This window comes from Kogia breviceps, chromosome 13 (genome assembly GCF_026419965.1).
Source record: "Kogia breviceps isolate mKogBre1 chromosome 13, mKogBre1 haplotype 1, whole genome shotgun sequence".
NCBI lineage: Eukaryota > Metazoa > Chordata > Mammalia > Artiodactyla > Physeteridae > Kogia > Kogia breviceps.
In genome coordinates, this window is record NC_081322.1 from 37,045,842 (window position 1) to 37,064,500 (window position 18,659).

An 18,659-nucleotide genomic window follows, 5' to 3' on the forward strand; every position below is an offset into this window, starting at 1 on the left:
TTGACAAAACTGTAAGACATTTAAAGTATACATCACAATGATTTGATATACATTGTGAAAGGATTTCCACTATCCAGTTAATTAAAATCTCCATCACCTCACATACAGGAAGGTAAAATTTAACAAAATTTATTTCTGTCACAATGTCAAAACAATTTCTCAGTAATCACATAATTCTATTTTATCTCTACTTCTAAATCAAATATGCTCCATTAAATGACAATATGATTAAAATTTTTGGATTTCAACAATCTCTTCAGAAATATCCCACACCTCCCTCCTTATAATATCTATGTGGAACAAAAAAATATAATCATATTTTTGAAAAGAAAGTGACATGGCAAAAAGGATAAAAATACCAGTTTAAGTAAGATATAACAAGTCTGAAAGGATACAGGCTAAATTATTAACAGTGATTATCTCTGAGTGTAGGGAGTACAGGTGGGTGATCATTCCCTTAGTTACCTTTTATTTCCTTTCCTTTTTTTTCCATTCCTTTCCCTTTTTAAAACTAAAATGAGTTATAAAAACATGGCCATCCAAATTTTCCTACCATGTACATATTAAGAGAATTTAAAAGGACATAATGAAAAACAGCTGTTCTATAATGAACTCAAAACACACCTTAGCGGAGATGCTCCTACAAACTCCCTCGAAAGTCAGTGACAAAAGCTAGGGGATCAAGATTTCAAAATAAATGAAAGGTCATAAAGTTAAAAAATAAGGGGAAAGGAGAAACATGGTGAACCATAACTTCTCTTAATAAATATAGCTGAGAACTGTGTCTCAATCATTCTGTATCTTCCCAATTACCACAAAGAAGTAACTGCACAAATACTCGTACTACACTTTGCATTACTATCACCTTCAATATTATTTTCTAAAAAGTATTTTTAAATCGCAGATAAAAATTCTTAGCACTTACTGCTGTAAGGCCTTCATTATTACAAATGTTGACATCAGCATTGTATTCTAATAATTTACTCATGCATTTCTTCTGCCTGAAAAGAAAGAGACAGTCACAGATAACTGGTACTAGAAAAACAAATGACAATTATTTTACTGAAACAGTAACTATATTCAACATTAATAAATGGCAAATATCAACTTCCATCTGCAATATTTAAATAAGTACTGTAACATCTGAAAACAAAACACAAAAGTTTTTCTATGACTCAAAGATAAAAGCATTAAAAAAAGGCACAATGAGGTTTTCATGCCATTGGGACAAATTCATCATTCAAAATGCTGAGCAATTTCTAGAGTTGACAGAGTATTTGGAATAGTAATCTTCATTAGAAATGTCAGACAATATAAGTTATGGAAGGGGAATGGACAGAGTAAAATGATGTCTCAATGTTGTATCCTACATTCTTGATTGCAAAATATTTAAAATACTAAGATGAGTTATAAAAACCACAAAATTAATAAAATGCCTATCTATTCATCCCCCTACCTACTTCACTTTTTTTTCAATTTATTTTACTGTGGTAAAATACACATAACATAAATTTATCATCTTAACCATTTTTAAGTGTACAGTTCAGTGATATTAAGTATATTCATACTGTTGTGCAACCATCACCACCATCCATCTCAAGAACTCTTTTCAGCTTGCAAAGCTGAAATTCTATATCCATTAAACAGTAACTCCCCATTCCCTCTCCTGCTAGCCCCTGGCAACCACTATTCTACTTTCTGTATCTATGATTTGGGCTTATCTAAGTACCTCATAAAAGTGGAATCATACAGTTTGTCTTTCTGTGATTGGCTTAATTCACTTAGTATAATGTCCTCAAGGCTCATCCATGTTGTAGCATGTCAGAATTTCTTTCCTTTTTAAGGCTGAATAATATTCCATTTTATGTATATACCACATTTTGCTTATCCATTCATCTGTCAATGGACACATAGGTTCCTTTTCTTTTAGCTATTATGAATCATACTGCTATGAGCTCAAGTATACAAATATTTCTGCAAGACCCTGTGACAAATTTTGGGGGGTTATATACCCAGAAGTGGGACTGTTGGATCATATGGTAATTCTTTTTTTTTTTTTTTGGCCACGCCATGCAGCTTGTGTGATTCTAGCTCCCTGACCAAGGGATTGAACCTGGGCCTTCGGCAGTGAAAGCGAGGAATCCCAACCACTGTACAGCCAAGGAATTTCCCATATGATAATCCTATTTTTTATTTTTTGAGGAAGCACCAAACTAGTTTTCAGAGCATCTGTACCATTTTCCTTACCAACAGAGCACAAGGGTTCCAATTTCTCCACATCCTCATCAACATGTCATTCTGTCAACATTGTTTTTCTGATAGCCATATTAATGAGTGTGAGTTGGTATCTCACTGTAGTTTTAATTTGCATTTCCCTGATTAGAGGTATTGTGCATCTTTTCATGTTCTTATTGGCCACCTATGTATCTTATTTGGAGACATGTCTACAAAAGTCCTTTGCTGCCTTTTGAACTGCCTACCACTTCATTTTCCTCACAATGTTTCCTCCTAGCCTGAGCCATTCCTAGTCACTCTTCAGTATTTATCTCAATTTCCCCTTCATTAAATAAATGAAAATTCATGCTTTGGAAACAAAGTGATACATATACCATATATACATATATATATATATATATATATATAAAATATGCTTTTTGTGTATATGCTTAACTATGCTCAGTATTGAATGAAGGAAATATGACTTAATCCATGGCATGAAAAAGTTTATGATCTAGTTGAGTATATTATATATATATACACATACATTAAAAATATAAAATAGAGTATGTGTAATAGCATATTATGTATAATGTTACACAATATAGTATATATAGTATTAATGTGAGTATAGAGATACTGTGATTTATAGGAAAAACATATATTTGGTCTTAATCCACACTTTTTGGGTCACAGCTCCCAAACCCTTGGAATTTCCTAAGCAATTAAGGGTAATGGCCCTCATTTCCTGAAAACGGTTCAGGGAAGGTGAATTTTGGGTCTCACCCAAGGGTGGGGGTTGGTTGCCAGGAGAACCAACAACATGACTACAGGGTACTTTCAGTCCCACCCCTACTTCCAGGGAGGGGAGAGCACCTGGAGGTTGAATCAACTGCTAGTGGCCAATGATTTAAGTCAATCATGACTATGTAATGAAGCCTGCATAAAGACCCAAAAGGAGAGCTTTTTGTCCCTTTCAGGGAGAGCTTCCCAGATGGGAATTAAAATGTTCCTCCGTGTGACCATGCCGGTACCTTCTTTGTTCAGGACCTCACCCTGTTTATCTGTCTCTTCATTTGGCTCTTGATTCATATCCTTTAATACCCTTTTATAATAAATCAGTAATCTAGTGAGTAAACAGATTTTCCTGAGTTCTGTGAGCCATTCTAGCAAATTAATTGAACCCAAGAAAGGGATCATAGGAACCTCTGATTTACAGCCAGTCAGTCAAAAGTACTGGTAACAATCTGGACTTTCGACTGGAATCCTGAGTTGGAGGGGGTTGTCGGAACCTCCAATTTGTAGCCAGTCAGTCAGAAGCACCACTTGTGACTGAGCTTGCAAATGGCATCTGAAGTAGAGAGTGGTCTTATAGGACTGTGCCCTCTACCTACAGAATCTGCTCCTACCTGAAGGTACATAGTGTCAGAATTGAGCTGACTTCTAGGACACTCTGCTGGCATCCGAGAATTGGTATGGGGAAGCCCCCCCGCCACACACACACACACACACACACACACACACACACACACACACACACACACACACACACACACACACACACAGTGGAACTGGGTCCAGGAACCCTTTGCAAGTATGCTATATATATGACATACAGAGAATATACATAACACATGTAGTATATATAACTATTTACTCAGATAATAAATATCTTCGTGCCATGGATTATATTTCTTTAATCAACTCAGTACTAGGCATAGCTAACTGATTACTAATTATTAAATTTTATAATCAATAGCTAAAATTTTTATTAACTGAATAAACCTTTTAAAAGACAACAAATTACTTTCCTTGCTTTGATTTTTTATATCTAAAATGAGGTTAAATGTCATTTAAAATCAGCTTTATAATCAAAGAAATGGAAGAAAATAAAGATCTGAGTAAACTTTTAAGTTCAAAAGTTTACAAAGTTCCTTCATCTAACACACTGTTATGAAAACCTTAGAAAATAAATCTTCAATAACGTGAGGCAACAGACCAGAAAGTCTTATTAAAATTAATATTGCATTGTTTAAATTGTGTGTGTGTGTGTGTGTGTGTGTGTGTGTGTGTGTGTGTGTCTCTGCACCCATATTGCTGGATTTCTAAAATCTATTCAGAAGCCTGTCGTAGAGCACTGGCATATTGTCAAAATAAACACTTAGGTGGGACTGTACCAGGGAAAAAGCTCCAAAGAAGTGTTTAGGGTAGAGGTTGTTGAAGAAAAGCAGCAATCCATAATCCCCCTCCCTAAAATGAACTGCAAAAGGTACGGGGCAATATGAGAGAACTATATCCTTTTTCTTACTTAATAATCATTATTGCTATTTTCCAGAACCCTGAGTAAATCAAAAAGACCAACTAAGTGCACACCAATTTTTCTTAGAATGGAGCTAAAACGTTAACTAACACCTGAGTTCTGCCCTTTATGAGCTCACAATCTAGCCCAAAAAATAAAGAAAAAATGTTTCCAGGACTTCCCCAGCAGTCCAGTGGTTAAGACTCCACACTTCCACTGCAGGGGGCACGGGTTCAATCCCTGGTTGAAGAACTAAGATCCCACAGCTCGGTGAGGTGCAGCAAAAAAATTTTTTAAAAAGAAAAAATAAAAAATGTTTCAAATCTGACCAATATGCAACGTAAGGATACACAATAATTTTTAAGTCTTCCCTTTTTATATTCTCATACAATCATGAGCAATGCTGGATCCTACTGTACAGGAAACAACTATTTTCCTGCCCAGATACTGCAACAATTATACGAAGTTTACGGTAACCCAAATGACACAGGGACCAGTCATCCACATGCTCAGAGGCAGCTTACTGGGTTTTCCACTGGAAAGGAGGGCAATTTAGTATTAATGCACTGATGGCTGAAGACAGAAACACTAAAGCAGGCCAAGAGAAATACTCTACCCCTCTGACAACGATAGATGAGAGGACAAAACAAAAACCCCCATAAACCAGATAGACCAGCAAAAGGGGTAGAATTCACCTATGACTTCCACTTCAGTCTAGACAAATTTGAACTTATAGAGAAATTAGAGCCAAAGACTATTTCTGAAACCATCAAAAGCTACAGGAAGCAACAAGTAATCAAGTCACTTAATAAACATTTACTGAGCACCTCTAAGTTGTACAAGGCATTCATTCAATATATAAAAACCAAAATAGTTAAGTATGGAATATCAAAAGTAACCTTTATAGAAATAGAAAGGCATCCAAGTTAGATGTTATGTTAGGGTTATGGACTCTTCTTACTCCTTTTCTCTACACTGATTTACCAAGTGAATTATGTAATAATATGTTATATTTCTTCATCTTTAAAATGTAATGGTCTCCAAATTCAATGTCTCACCAAAAAAAAAAAAAAAAAAGCTAAATATGTGAGGTGATGGATATGTTAATTAACTAGATGACAGAAATCCTTTCACAATGTATAGATCAAATCATCATGATGTACACTTTAAATATATTATAATTTTATTTACCAATTATACCTCAACAAAGTTGGGGGAAAAAAAAAAGCAATGGTCTCCTAAATGACTAAGTCTCCTACTACAACAGCAGTAGACATGTTATCCCTGCTGTGCACCAATCTGTCCTTTCATTTACAGTTGTTGAGACACTGTACTAAGATATTTTTCTATATGTAACTTTTTCAGAGAGCTTTGTCACTATCCTACCAACATTTGGGATAATATATCTAGACCTGAGATCAATTCAACAAGGGAATGAATGATTTAGTCTATGACCTTGGGCGTGACACCCTACAACATACCTAATGTGGCCAATTATTAGAAAAACAATTGTTTTATCAGCACGTTACCTCTTGCAACAGTGGAAAACTACACTGGTTCACGTGCTAAGTCAGGAAATGGGACAGACCAGACAGGGTCAAAGGGCTATGCTTCTCCTCTGTCCACCTGAGACATCACTATGGTTCTTGTCTTTTTGGTTCCACTTTAATCCCTGTCTACAAAAATTAGGCCTCAGACTGAGGCAGTGGACAATTTTAGCCCCATATCCATCTCACTTAGGCAGCCACCTCAACTACCTAGAATTCCTGTTCAAAACAGTCAACAAAAATACTTCCAAGAGTAATCAAAAGAAGAGACACATAGGAATAGTCTTTCATAGAAAAGTTTTCCAGCATTCAAAAAACGTTTATAAATGTAAAATTCCTCAAGCCCTGAATCAAAAACTACTTATTTTCATTTTAAACATAATTCCAACTATTTTAGTCTGGTTTCTCAGTCCAACAGAATTTTAAGAAGTGAAAAATATTGTGGAGGCAGACACAGAAACGTAACTATCTGGAATTCTTGACAAAAACACTAGGCATAGGGACTTCCCTGGTGGTGTGGTGGTTAAGAATCCGCTTGCTAATGCAGGGGACACGGGTTTGAGCCCTGGTCCGGGAAGATCCCACACGCCGTGGAGCAGCTAAGCCCGTGCGCCACAATTACTGAGCCTGCGCTCTAGAGCCCGCAAGCCACAACTACTGAAGCCCGCGTGCCTAGAGCCCGTGATCTGCAACAAGAGAAGCCACTGCAATGAGAAGCCCGCGCACCGCAAAGAAGAGTAGCCCCCACTCGCCGCAACTAGAGAAAGCCCACGTGCAGCAAAGAAGACCCAACGCAGCCAAAAATAAATAAATTTATTTTAAGAAAAAAACTAAGTATAAGTATAATGTATTTACTCTGTCTTTAATTGCATTAATAAAATTAACTAAACAATGTGGAAAATAAGCCATGGAGTTCGACAAGGCAAAAGACTACCAGGAAAAAGGACACTAAAACAGAGGTGAAAATTATGCTTTTCAGAAAATGTCATTATAATACTAGTAAAAATAAACTTTGACAAATATATCTTCAAGACGAAAAATATTAGTAAACTTAATAAATTATTAAAATTATAGTTATTTAGAAGTGTAACATAATAATCCAAGACCCTCTTCCCAAGGCAAATATTGGGCAAAAGAAAAAAAAAAATTCCCAAATGAAGGCAGAGTGCCTTGACTACTCTTAGTCATAGCTGATAATACAACTTAAGCTACTTAAGAAAAAATATTTACCCATTTCTAGCTGCCAAATGAAGGGGTGTACAGCCTGAAATATCTTGATAGTTAGGATTTGCTCCTTTCTTTAAAAGCAGAACCAAGCATTCCACCGATCCACAACTAAAACAATATTAAAAACAGTTCAGACACATTTAACGAACAGCCATAGTTGACATAGCTTAATTAAAAAACAAAAAGTCCTATTAAACACATTATTTTCGGGGTCCATATTGACCTACAATTTAACTCCTGTCACAAATAGTAAATATCCTCTACTTTCAAGATGGTACATTCTACTACAAAAGCTATGAAGTATTTGAGAAGTTCATATAAAGCAAAATAAAGTATCAGCACATAAAGGAAACCATATAGTACTCTCAACTTTTGGCTTTCCAGAATCTAAATTTATATGGAAAAATCAATTTTATTTAGGTAGAGTAATCTCTACCTAAATCCTAAAGGGTGATGAGATATCAACAAATTGATTAGTTACACACTGGAAAATTATGAATAAAAATCATTCCCACAGCTAAGTAAAAAATATAAAGCCAATAACTTTACATGCAATTAGCATATAAAATCTTAGATTGGTGGGATAAAAGTAAACTTTTGGTGAAAGTACCCTTTTAAGTATATCCAGGAAAGACAATCCCCATGCCTAACCTCCTCTAATCTGATCTAGAGCAAGCTAAAACATCAGATATAAGACTTGAGTCCAAACCCAAGAATAACAATCTATCTAGTGAAAGAATGTAAGCATAGCACACTATGCCCTCGACAAAACAAAGAACCACTCAGCTGTCTGTTCTCATCTCTCTCCATAACTACTATGGAACACACCGATTCAAAGCTTACTGATCATTACTCTAGACCAAAATTTAATCCAAAATGTCTTAGTCTTACTTTGCTGCAATGTGAAGTAAGCTTCTTTTCACACGTCCAAATGCATAATTGACATCAAACTTTGAATTTGATAGTAGTTCAGAAACAGACCTATGCCAAAAGAAAATTGAGTCAAGGTTAAAAAAAAAGTTTTTAAAAACATAATAACTCAAGTTAATAATAACTCAAGTTAATAATAACTCCCTTGTTTAGTGTTACTCTTACCAATTATTCAAAAGGTTTTGTCCCACATCAGCCAAAAAACAAGGCACTACTCTCTAAGCGTAGCACAGCAGCCAGTGCAGCATCATCCAAAAACCAACTGCCCTCACCTATAAACTGGTGCTGAAGGGTTCCTCGTCTGCCGCTCTGACTATGTCACCTGCTCTGAGGACACCTAAGTTGGCTTCAGCTCCCACTAGATTCTTGAGGAGCAAAGAAAGTAGGACTGGCTGCTCCCCCTGCAGAAAGTTGAGCCTATCTATATTAATTTTGGTCAAATAAGAAAAATCAGACAAAAACATGTTTTAATTATATCAGATAGGAGTTCAAGGCAAAAAAATTCATTTATATTTTAAACGTGTTTCAAATTACAGCGTCTCTTTACTTTCTCCTCATAATACCAAATTACCCAATGGCTAACCACAGCAGAGCTGTCTGTTACAAGTATAAACATTGCATCACACAGCCAGACAACCACACCTCACGTGCGCCCTGTAAAAAAAGTGTCAACACTACATCAATAGAAAGAACATCAAAGTAGTAGAATATTAGGGAATAACTTGTCCATCAGCCCTAACCTTTTGCTATAAAGATCAGTAGTGGCCTCTAACAGAAACCATCATGTTTTTTTCACTGTCAGTGACCAAGCAAATTTTTAAGTTCAGACTATGCATTTAGAAAATCTCTTATCACAAAATTTTACAGTTGATATGGATCTTAGAAAACTTTGTTTCTTATTTCACAGACAGAAAATTATAATAGAGGTTAAATAACTTGCCGCAGGACAAAACCTATGTGCAAATTCTATGGTGTGTTTGTGAGTGTATGTACACAACATTTAGGTAAATTTGTATTCTTAAAAAATATAAATTTGTGGAAAAAAATATATAAATTTGTAAATAGGCACTCACCTGTGTTGATCAGCCATAACCATTGGCATTAATGTATAAACAGCAGTTTCGTTATCTAAGTGTTAAAAAAAAAAAAAGAAAAGGAATTAATTTATCTCCTAATTTTTCCAAACGGTGATACTTATGACTACTTTAGAGTTTTCTTAACTCTAAATAAAAAGCTAGGGGAAGAGGTGGAAGAAGATTACAGATAGTGAAAAACACCAGAGGTATTGCAAGATTTGCAATAATGCACAACGTTTCATCGTACTTACAAGTACTTTGGAGGAATGTTAAGTATATATGAATATCAAAGATAAATATGCTAAAATTATTTTAAAACATTACATATACATAGTATTTGCTCCTTGTCAATAACACAAGAAATTTTTAGAAGCTTTTATGAAACAGCATTAAAGTCTTATTTTTACTTATTACTTACCTCACATTTTCATTTATCTTTTATAGAATAAATTCACAGAAATATGATCCAAAAGAAGTTAAAAGTCAATAACATTTATGATCTCATGCGATACTTATATAAATTTCAGATAGTGTTTGAATTTTTTTTTTGATATGGACCATTTTTAAAGTCTTTATTGAATTTGTTACAATATTGCTTCTGCTTTATGTTTTGGTTTTTCTGGCTACGAGGCATGTGGGATCCTAGCTCCCTGACCAGGGATCAAACCCGTACCTGCTGCTTTGGAAGGCGAGGTCTTAACCACTGGACCACCAGAAAAGTCCCTGAATTTACTTTTATGTATTACTAATGGTCATTCCTCAATTCAATGCATATTAGAGCTTTATGTTTTTTAATAAGTTATTTACAGAGAAGTAACCCTGACAAGTCCCATTTAGCCTTTAAAAAGTTAATGGAAGGGCTTCCCTGGTGGCGCAGTGGTTGAGAATCCGCCTGCCGATGCAGGGGACACGGGTTCGTGCCCTGGTCCGGGAAGATCCCACATGCCGCGGAGCGGTTGGGTCGCTGAGCCTGCGTGTCCAGAGCTTGCTCCGCAATGGGAGAGGCCACAACAGTGAGAGGCCCGAGTACCAGATTAAAAAAAAAAAAAAAAAAAAAAAAAAAAAAAAAAGTTAATGGAAGTACTAAAATTTATGAGTTAAAGTTTTAGAAAAAGGATATTTGCATAGTATCAAAGTATTTCCCCCATAGTGAATTTACAGTGGAAAACCTAGCATATTATCACCTTAATCATCTGATAAAGGGTAACATCACCAGAAATGATACATATCAATATCTTGTAGGCCTTGAGTTTCCACTGAGAAGGGCACATCACTTTTGTAGTATTCTTGCCAAAAATCTGTAACTTTAATCTACTCATGGGAAAACATCAGACAAACCCAAATTTAGGGGAATTCCACAAAATACCTGATCAGTCCTCTTAATCAAGACCATTAAAAGTCAAGGAAAAATTGAATATCACAATTCAGGGGAGGTTAAGGAAACATGACAACTAAATGCAATGTGGTATCCTCAACTGGATCCTAAAATAGAAAAAAGACATTAGTGGGAAAACTCATGGAGTTCTAATAAGTCTGGAATGTGGCTAACAGTATTATACCAATATTAATTCCTTAGTTTTGATCACTGTTCTTTGGTTGTATAAGATGTGAACATGAGGGGAAGCTGGGTGAAGGGTAGACAGGAACTGTGTACTATTTATGCAACTTTTCTGTTAAGTCTAAAATTACTTAAAAATGGAAAGTGAAAAAGAAAGAAAAAGAAAAAAGAGAGGGAACTGTTATCATTAAAAGATTGTTAAGAGATGAGTCAACCAACCAAATGTGAAGTGTGGACCTGACTGGATACTGATTCAAATAAACCAACTGTAAGTGAGTATTTCTGAGAAGAGAAAACTGAACATGGACTGGGTATTTGATGAGAATTTAAATTACTGTTACTTGTGTTGGCTCTAATAATGGTACTGTGATTATGTGTGAAAAAACATTATATATGTAGAAATATATCCTGAAGTATTTAGAGGAAGAGAAAAAAAGTTACCATTTCTTCACATTTTTGTTCATTATTTTACTATTTTTGAATGTATACATGAAGAGCAATTTAGTCCTAGTCAATATTCACAAGTACAGTATGCAGATGCAACAACTCTTTCACTATAATAATAATTTAATAACCAAAGAATCCTACTAATAACAGCCAACATGTTTTAAACCGTTACCTTAAAGGCACTGTTCTAAACAATTCACATGCATACGCATGATCTCTTTTATCTTCACAGCCACCTTATGAAGTAGGTACTAGTATTATCCCTATTTTACAAATGAGGAAGCTGAAGCACTAAGTAAAGTAATAAGCCGTGTGATGGTGGCATTAAGTGGCTAAACTGGAATTCAAAGCTGGCTGATTCCAAAGCCCCCACAAGAAAAATCTTCCAAATAAATAAATATAGATAGCCAAAAGGTCTACAATACTATTCTTAACATGTACAATACAGTCTAACTTGTTTTATTCCCTTCCATCTCAATATTTTCAAAATGCTGACTGCAACCACTAAATTATTCTCATTACCTAACAGTGAGTCACCAAAAGGAACTGAAAAGCACTGCACTAAGCCTCCCACAGCATGGCAACATTCTTTCTCTCTCATATAATACACGCCCCAATAAAAATCTGAACTTTTAAACCATGACAATTTCAATTAAGTCACTCCATAATAAAGTCATAAACAGGAAATACCCTTATTTGTGAATTTAAACTTATAAATCAAGATAGTACATACTTTTAAGTGAGCACCATAAGGTTCGCATGTGTTTTACTTATAGGGTGTTTATTTAGATAAAATTTAGAGGTAGATCTTGTTTTTTAAGTAATATCTAAACTTATTTAAAAAATAGCTCACATGCGCTAAAAGGTACGAAGACACAAATACAACCACAACTATGATGCTAGAAGGAGACTATCCAGGAAATACTATACTAAGACAGTACTGAATAAAATTTGCTGTCAGGTGCTTCCTTCTCCACACTCATAAAGAAACCTTGAGAACTAGGTATATAACAAAAGTTTTCAGAGTGATAAGAAAAGTTTAATCTCTCACTTTATCAGATATGTTGGCCATTTTTATTAATAACATTTCAGAACTCAGCAACTAAAAGGAAAACTTCAAAGAACAAGAGGCTCAGATTCACTATGCTATATTCAATGTCTCATCAAACCATAAAATGGGAGATCTTTTTTTAATTGATAAGTATCCTAATCATCATTCAAATATATGCTCAAATGGGCTCAAGTTCTATTATTTTATTAAACAAATTACATTCACTGTAAATGCAGTAGTTTAAGATTATTTTTCCACAAAAGTGAATAATATGAGCCAACTTTTTAAAGTCCACAGAGAATCTATATCCCTAAAATAATTGTTTTCCTTTCACTTCCTCTCTCACAAGAATATTCCTGTTAGCCCTGCCTAAGATGACTCAACAACCTGCACTCCATTACTTAGTGGAAACACTCAGGTTTTCATCATCCCAAGGAAACATAAATATGTCTTCCCAGAATTCAATTCAATAAATAAAATATCCGCAGGCTAATCTTATGCAACAAAGTTAATTTTAGAGTGAGGGCTGATTAAAAACTTTCCAAACTTAATAATTAGTTCCAATCAAGTGCTTATTAATCACTGAAGTCTAACAAGGCAAGATAAACATCCGATTATTTCCTAAATTTAGACAGATCTCAGAACTTCTGTTCAGCCCTTAAAATGAAAGCACAGGGCTTCCCTGGTGGCGCAGTCGTTGAGAATCCGCCTGCCGATGCAGGAGACGCGGGTTCGTGCCCTGGTCCGGGAAGATCCCACATGCCGCGGAGCGGCTGAGCCCGTGAGCCATGGCCGCTGGGCCTGCGCGTCCGGAGCCTGTGCTCCGCAACGGGAGAGGCCACAACAGTGAGAGGCCCGCATACCGCAAAAAAAAAAAAAAAAAAAAAAAAAAAAAAAATGAAAGCACAACAATCTAGATCTTTATAATTAGAATGTAACACACACACACACACACACACACACACACACACACACACACACATGTGAAAGGGCCAATCTCAGAGAATACAAAAAGATTCATCAGAACTTAGGGACAAAGATAAATTAAAAGGACAGGATGAGCAAACTCACTATAATCAAGGAAAAACAAATGTAAGCAACATGGGAAAAAGTTTTATTTTTAATTACTCTAGTTTCCAGGGACTCTCAGACTGTTGGTGGAACTTTCTTTTCCAAAGAGTTAGTTGAGAGGTTGATACTCAGTCTTAAAAATGTTGATATAATTAGATCTATATTCTTCTATGTAATTATCCTAAGTAAATATTTATAAAGGCAGACTGAGATTTAAAAATGTACAAAGCTGGTCCTCATAAAATCTATTATAAAAACAAAAATTAGATTCAATATTTGTTACATATTAACTTATTAAATCCTACAAAATAATTAAGCATATTTAAAGATATAAAAAATGTTGGGCTTCCCTGGTGGCGCAGTGGTTGAGAGTCCGCCTGACGATGCAGGGGACACGGGTTCGTGCCCCGGTCCAGGAAGAACCCACATGTCGCAGAGCGGCTGGGCTGGGCCTGTGAGCCATGGCCGCTGAGCCTGCGCGTCCGGAGCCTGTGCTCTGCAACGGGAGAGGCCACTACAGTGAGAGGCCCGCGTTCCGGAAAAAAAAAAAAAAAAAAAAAGTTATGTTTTCTAAAAGCAAAATAAAAGACTATATACAGTATGATCTTAGTTTCAGTAGAGAAAGAGAAAAAATAATAATAGAAGGAAATAAAGAAAATACTAACATTATCACTGGGTGTGAAATAAGAGATTTTATTTTTCTTTCTTTTCAAAATTTTCCACAATGAAAACACATTACTTTTAAAACAGGAAACATTATCAAAGTCTTCTAAGTCACATTTACGTAAAAAAAAAAAAAAAAAAAAAAAAAACGGGATTTAAACTGAGCAATACAAATACCGTGTAAATGAAACTACACACGCAGCAACGGATACCGATAATTTCCCTGAGGAAAATGAGTGAGATCAGCACTTAAGAAATGGACTCAAAGGTAGAAGGTGGAAAGAAAACGGAGAAAGAAAACGTTGAAGCCAAAAGTCTTGTTCCTAAAATCAGGATCATTTTCAGTCTATTACTTTACACTCGCAAGGTACTAAGTACAAAATTATCTTTTGAGAAACAGTCACCACAAATCATCCTGTTCTGAATCATAAGTAGAGACTAGGGAAAATTTTTTTCAGAAAAATTATCCCCAGGTCTCCAGTCCCACATTTCTCTTATGGCTCTCACCCAAGTTCTCCTTCCCTAACCTTACAGATCACCTCTCCAGCAGCAATTCAAAGATATTTTTTAAAAAATTATATAAGATAAACTAATGCAATGCATTAAAAAAAAAAAATCACCAGACTTAACTTCTACCCTTTCTCTCAGTTGGGCATACAGAATCAAGCCTCTTAGAGACAGCACTGCCCTCTCCCACTACCACTAAACCATCTGAATTCATGAGGCTGCAAACAAAACGGCTTTCTTTCTCATCCCTTTTATTACTAGTGTTTTACCTATTCCGAAGAAATCCTGGCACAGTGAACTAAAATTCCTAAACGACAGGGCTCATGCCTTACTCCTCTCTGTAGAAGCGCCCCAGCCCCCTCCGTCTGATGAATAAATGAAGGCAAGACATGCATATTAAAGGAAAGTGTATATACGTAAACACACACAGTACTTCAAGTACATGTTTGATGTGACATCCTTTTATTTATTGTCAAAATACAACAGTGCTCTACATTTAGAAAAAGAAAAGACTGCTTAATTCCCTTCAGCAGCTTAAAGTAAACACTACTACTTGGGGAGCATCTCTCCAGTCCCAGCAGGCAGCGACTGTAAAATGGCCCACAACTGTGATGTTTTCTGAATCCGGATCTCCGCCCTCCCGGTGATATTTCTGCTCCTTCGTCAAAACCCCTAATCGATAGTCTGGAGAGACTTGGGTCTGTCCTGCTTCTTCTAGCAGCAGGACCCTCACAGCCCGGGCCCCTCCCCCAAACTCCCACCTGCCCGGGAGGGAGCGGCGGGCGAGGGGTGGAAGGGGGTCCCAGCCCAGCCCCTCCCTGCCAAGGAAAGTAAATGTGGGCGTTTGTTCAGCTTTTGGTTAGTTTTCCCCGCCGGGCCTCCCCGCGCCCCGAGCCCCGCCCCCGGCGCCCCTAGCCCGCGGCCAGCTCACCGTCCGGCAGTTCTACGGTGCGCGCGCGGCGCAGCGAGCGCGTCAGGCGATTGAGCTGCTCCATCGCTCTCTCCATCCTCGGCGCGCCCTACGCGCTACCCCTGCCGCGTCCGCGGCCTCCGCGCCCAGCGCCCTACATCCCGCCCCGCACCCGTCTCGCGGGCGGAGACAGCGGCTTGCCCGGGCCAGCGTCCGGGGCTACGGGGGCCGTTTAGGGTCGCGTCTTCCGTCCGGGGGCCGGGAACTGTCGAACAGACCACCGAGTGAACACCCGCCGCCGGTGACGCCGCTCGGGCCCTTCCTGCCGCCGCCACCGCCTCTTCCCTCCTGGACTCGCACAGCCTTCTGGGAGCGGTAGTTCAGAGCCGCGCGCCCGGGGCGGAGCCACGCTGGATGCGCCAGTGGCTCCGCGCCCCTGCCACACAGACGCCGGGGTAGGGCGGTGTGTGCGGGAAACTGTGCGCAAGCTCGCGGAGGGACTTTTTGGGTGTCCCCACGAGGCCCTTCTCCTGCACCGCAAAGCTGTACAAGAGTAGCTCCCTTCAATTCTATCACTCTCCCCTATATAGCCGATTGAGGATTTGCACGGTTGTTCTTAAATCCATCGTCAATCATCCCAATTTTGGTACGTTTTCCAGATACATGAACTGTTGAAATATTACATTTTCATATGTTAAAGAATGACAAAGTCAAACAAATACAAACGCAGAATACACTTTTTCCTTCGTTGCAAGTAACGTAACCGTAGCTTAATTATTTGTCTCCCCTGCTGGGCGATTTCGTGAGGGCAAAGCCGTCCCTTTATCTTGTGCCTTGTATTCCCGTATTCACCACGGCACCTGACACAAAGTTGAAACTTTGGGGAAGATACGGATGATGACATCCTAAAAGAAAATTTTAGTTTATTTGGGAACAATGCTGAAGTGTCAAGATGATGACAGATCCAGTGCGAAATCCAAAGACTGATTTCATGAGTTGCAAAAAAACTTGACAATACCAACAAGTGTGGAAGAAATGAATTATAAGGAAATCAGAGGGGGGAAATCATATTTGTCAGCTCTACACAGAAGAAGAGCACAAGCCAGGATAAAAACAAATTTGAAGCAGCTGAAACATGAAAGAATTCATCCAATCCAGGTGAATATGAGCCTACCTAACACCACTGACAGTGAAAAGAGGAATTTTGTCTTCTTGGACATAACCAGAGAACCAAAGAGCTTGGTCTTTCTCAGCTTCTCCTTCCTCAAAGAGGCAAAGCTGTTCCTGCAATGAATGGGCACATGTATGTTGGTGATATATATTAGCTGGCCCAGAAGGAGAAAGAGAATCTCACCTGCCCTTCCAGGATATGCAGGGGCAGATGGTGGCTGGCATGGGTGTTCCCTGCCAAATGCCATCCTGAATCAGTTCCAACCTGCTGCTATCCGTTGTTTGTGCCAGTGATGCAACAGGCTTAGGGGTAGACCTTCTAACCAGTTGGTTCAGATGAGACCTAAACCAGTCCAACAACAAGGTGGAGACATCAGAGCTTCGAAGGAATGCCAAACACTATGGGCCAGGCCATGTCCAACCGTTTGCAACCTAGCTTCAACTGGAAATGGTCCTGCCTTTCTTGGCTTCCCCATACCATTCAGAAAGTCAAGATGCCCACTGCTATACAGAAGTTAGCATCTCAGCCTCTGCTATCACTGCCACCCCTTAAGCTGTTGCTCCATAGAAATCATTTCCGATGTCCTCTGGGCACCAAGCCTGGAGTTTAAGTGCAGAGCAGGAGTCCCCAATAACCTCTATGGTGGACATCTCTCCCCATATGCTGGTCACTGTTCACCACAGGAGTAAAAGATGCTGGAAGAATGTTACAGAATGCTGCTGTGGGTTGTCAGTTCTAAATCCTGCAATGTGATGCACTCTCTCAAATAGCTCTGCTCCAAGGTGTATGAAGCTGTGGTACCACTATAGGCTTATCACTGCCTGTCCAATAGAACTTTCTACAATGACAGAAATGTTCTACAGTCTGCACTGTCCAGAATAGTAGCCACTAAGCAAATGGGTTACTGAGTGATTGAAATGTGGCTAGTGTAACTAGATTTTAATTATTTATTTAAATGTAATTAGTCTAATTAATTAATTTAAATTAAGTAGCCACATGTGCCTAGTGGCCACCGTATTGGACAGGGCAGTTTATTACACCAAGAAGGAAGCTGCCCATGAGAACAACAAAAAAGTGAAATAGCTCCTCATAGGTTATAGTTGAAGAACTGAAAATTCTCAATTGCCCTGTGGAAGTCAACGCCAAGACTATAAAATGAAAGCTTTAAAATGGCATTTTGTATAATAAATTCCATTATCAAAAATATAGAGCTTTTCACTTATAAGAATCCAGATTTCTCTGTGACCCAGTTTTAACTTTCTTTTTTCTATTTCTGGATTTTCTTCTCCCTGAAAATTGGTTTTATTGGAGATACCCAAGCTTAAGTTTCTCCATTTAAAAGAAGAAAACAATCAATTCAATAAAAGGCACGAACAGAGCAGGGGGGAACACAAGAAAAGAACAAAGAACAACCATTGTAAAAACAAAACACAAAAATAAGATGGTAGAAATAAGTCCAAATATATTCATGGCCATAATCACAGAAAATATAATAAACAGAGTCAACTGTGGGTAGGGTGGAAAATGTTCTCCTTTCCAGACAACATATGTGCTTAATATATGAGAAAGAATTAGTCCTGGAAAAACCTAACTGCAGTAAAAAATTTTTTTCTATTTTCTTGTGTCCTGAGATAACACACTACAAATATTGAGGATATATATTAAAAATCCATATCTAACTCTATGAGTTCAAAGCACTGTAGGGCTTTCCTGGTGGCGCAGTGGTTGAGAGTCCGCCTGCCGATGCAGGGGACACAGTTTCGTGCCCCAGTCCGGGAAGATCCCACATGCCGCGGAGCGGCTGGGCCCATGAGCCATGGCCTCTGAGCCTGCGCGTCTGGAGCCTGTGCTCCACAACGGGAGAGGCCACAACAGTGAGAGGCCAAAGTACCGCAAAAAAAAAAAAAAAAAAAAAAAAAAGGCACTATAGAAACCAGTTCTTCTCCCTGCATATCAACCATGGGAAGGAAGTATATGCCAACAGC

General features: G+C 37.9%; 1 protein-coding gene across 4 annotated transcripts in view; it reads right to left on the reverse strand.

Moving 5' to 3' along the window:
- Positions 1-15,871, reverse strand: part of HACE1 (HECT domain and ankyrin repeat containing E3 ubiquitin protein ligase 1) — a 99,851-nt gene extending 83,980 nt beyond the window's left edge. For 2 of the 4 annotated variants that reach the window (XM_067011533.1, XM_059083654.2), the window contains exons 1-5: positions 15,525-15,871; positions 9,294-9,348; positions 8,182-8,271; positions 7,294-7,398; positions 926-1,001 (exon numbers count right to left, since the gene is read on the reverse strand). In XM_067011533.1, coding sequence (XP_066867634.1) covers positions 926-1,001; positions 7,294-7,398; positions 8,182-8,271; positions 9,294-9,348; positions 15,525-15,600 — 402 coding nt within the window. In that variant the 5' untranslated portion in view covers positions 15,601-15,871. Of the gene's footprint in view, positions 1-925; positions 1,002-7,293; positions 7,399-8,181; positions 8,272-8,492; positions 8,642-9,293; positions 9,349-15,524 lie in introns of all 4 variants that reach the window. The other 2 variants (XM_067011534.1, XM_067011535.1) reach the window with 2 other exon arrangements.
- Between the last annotated feature and the right edge of the window lie 2,788 nt (positions 15,872-18,659).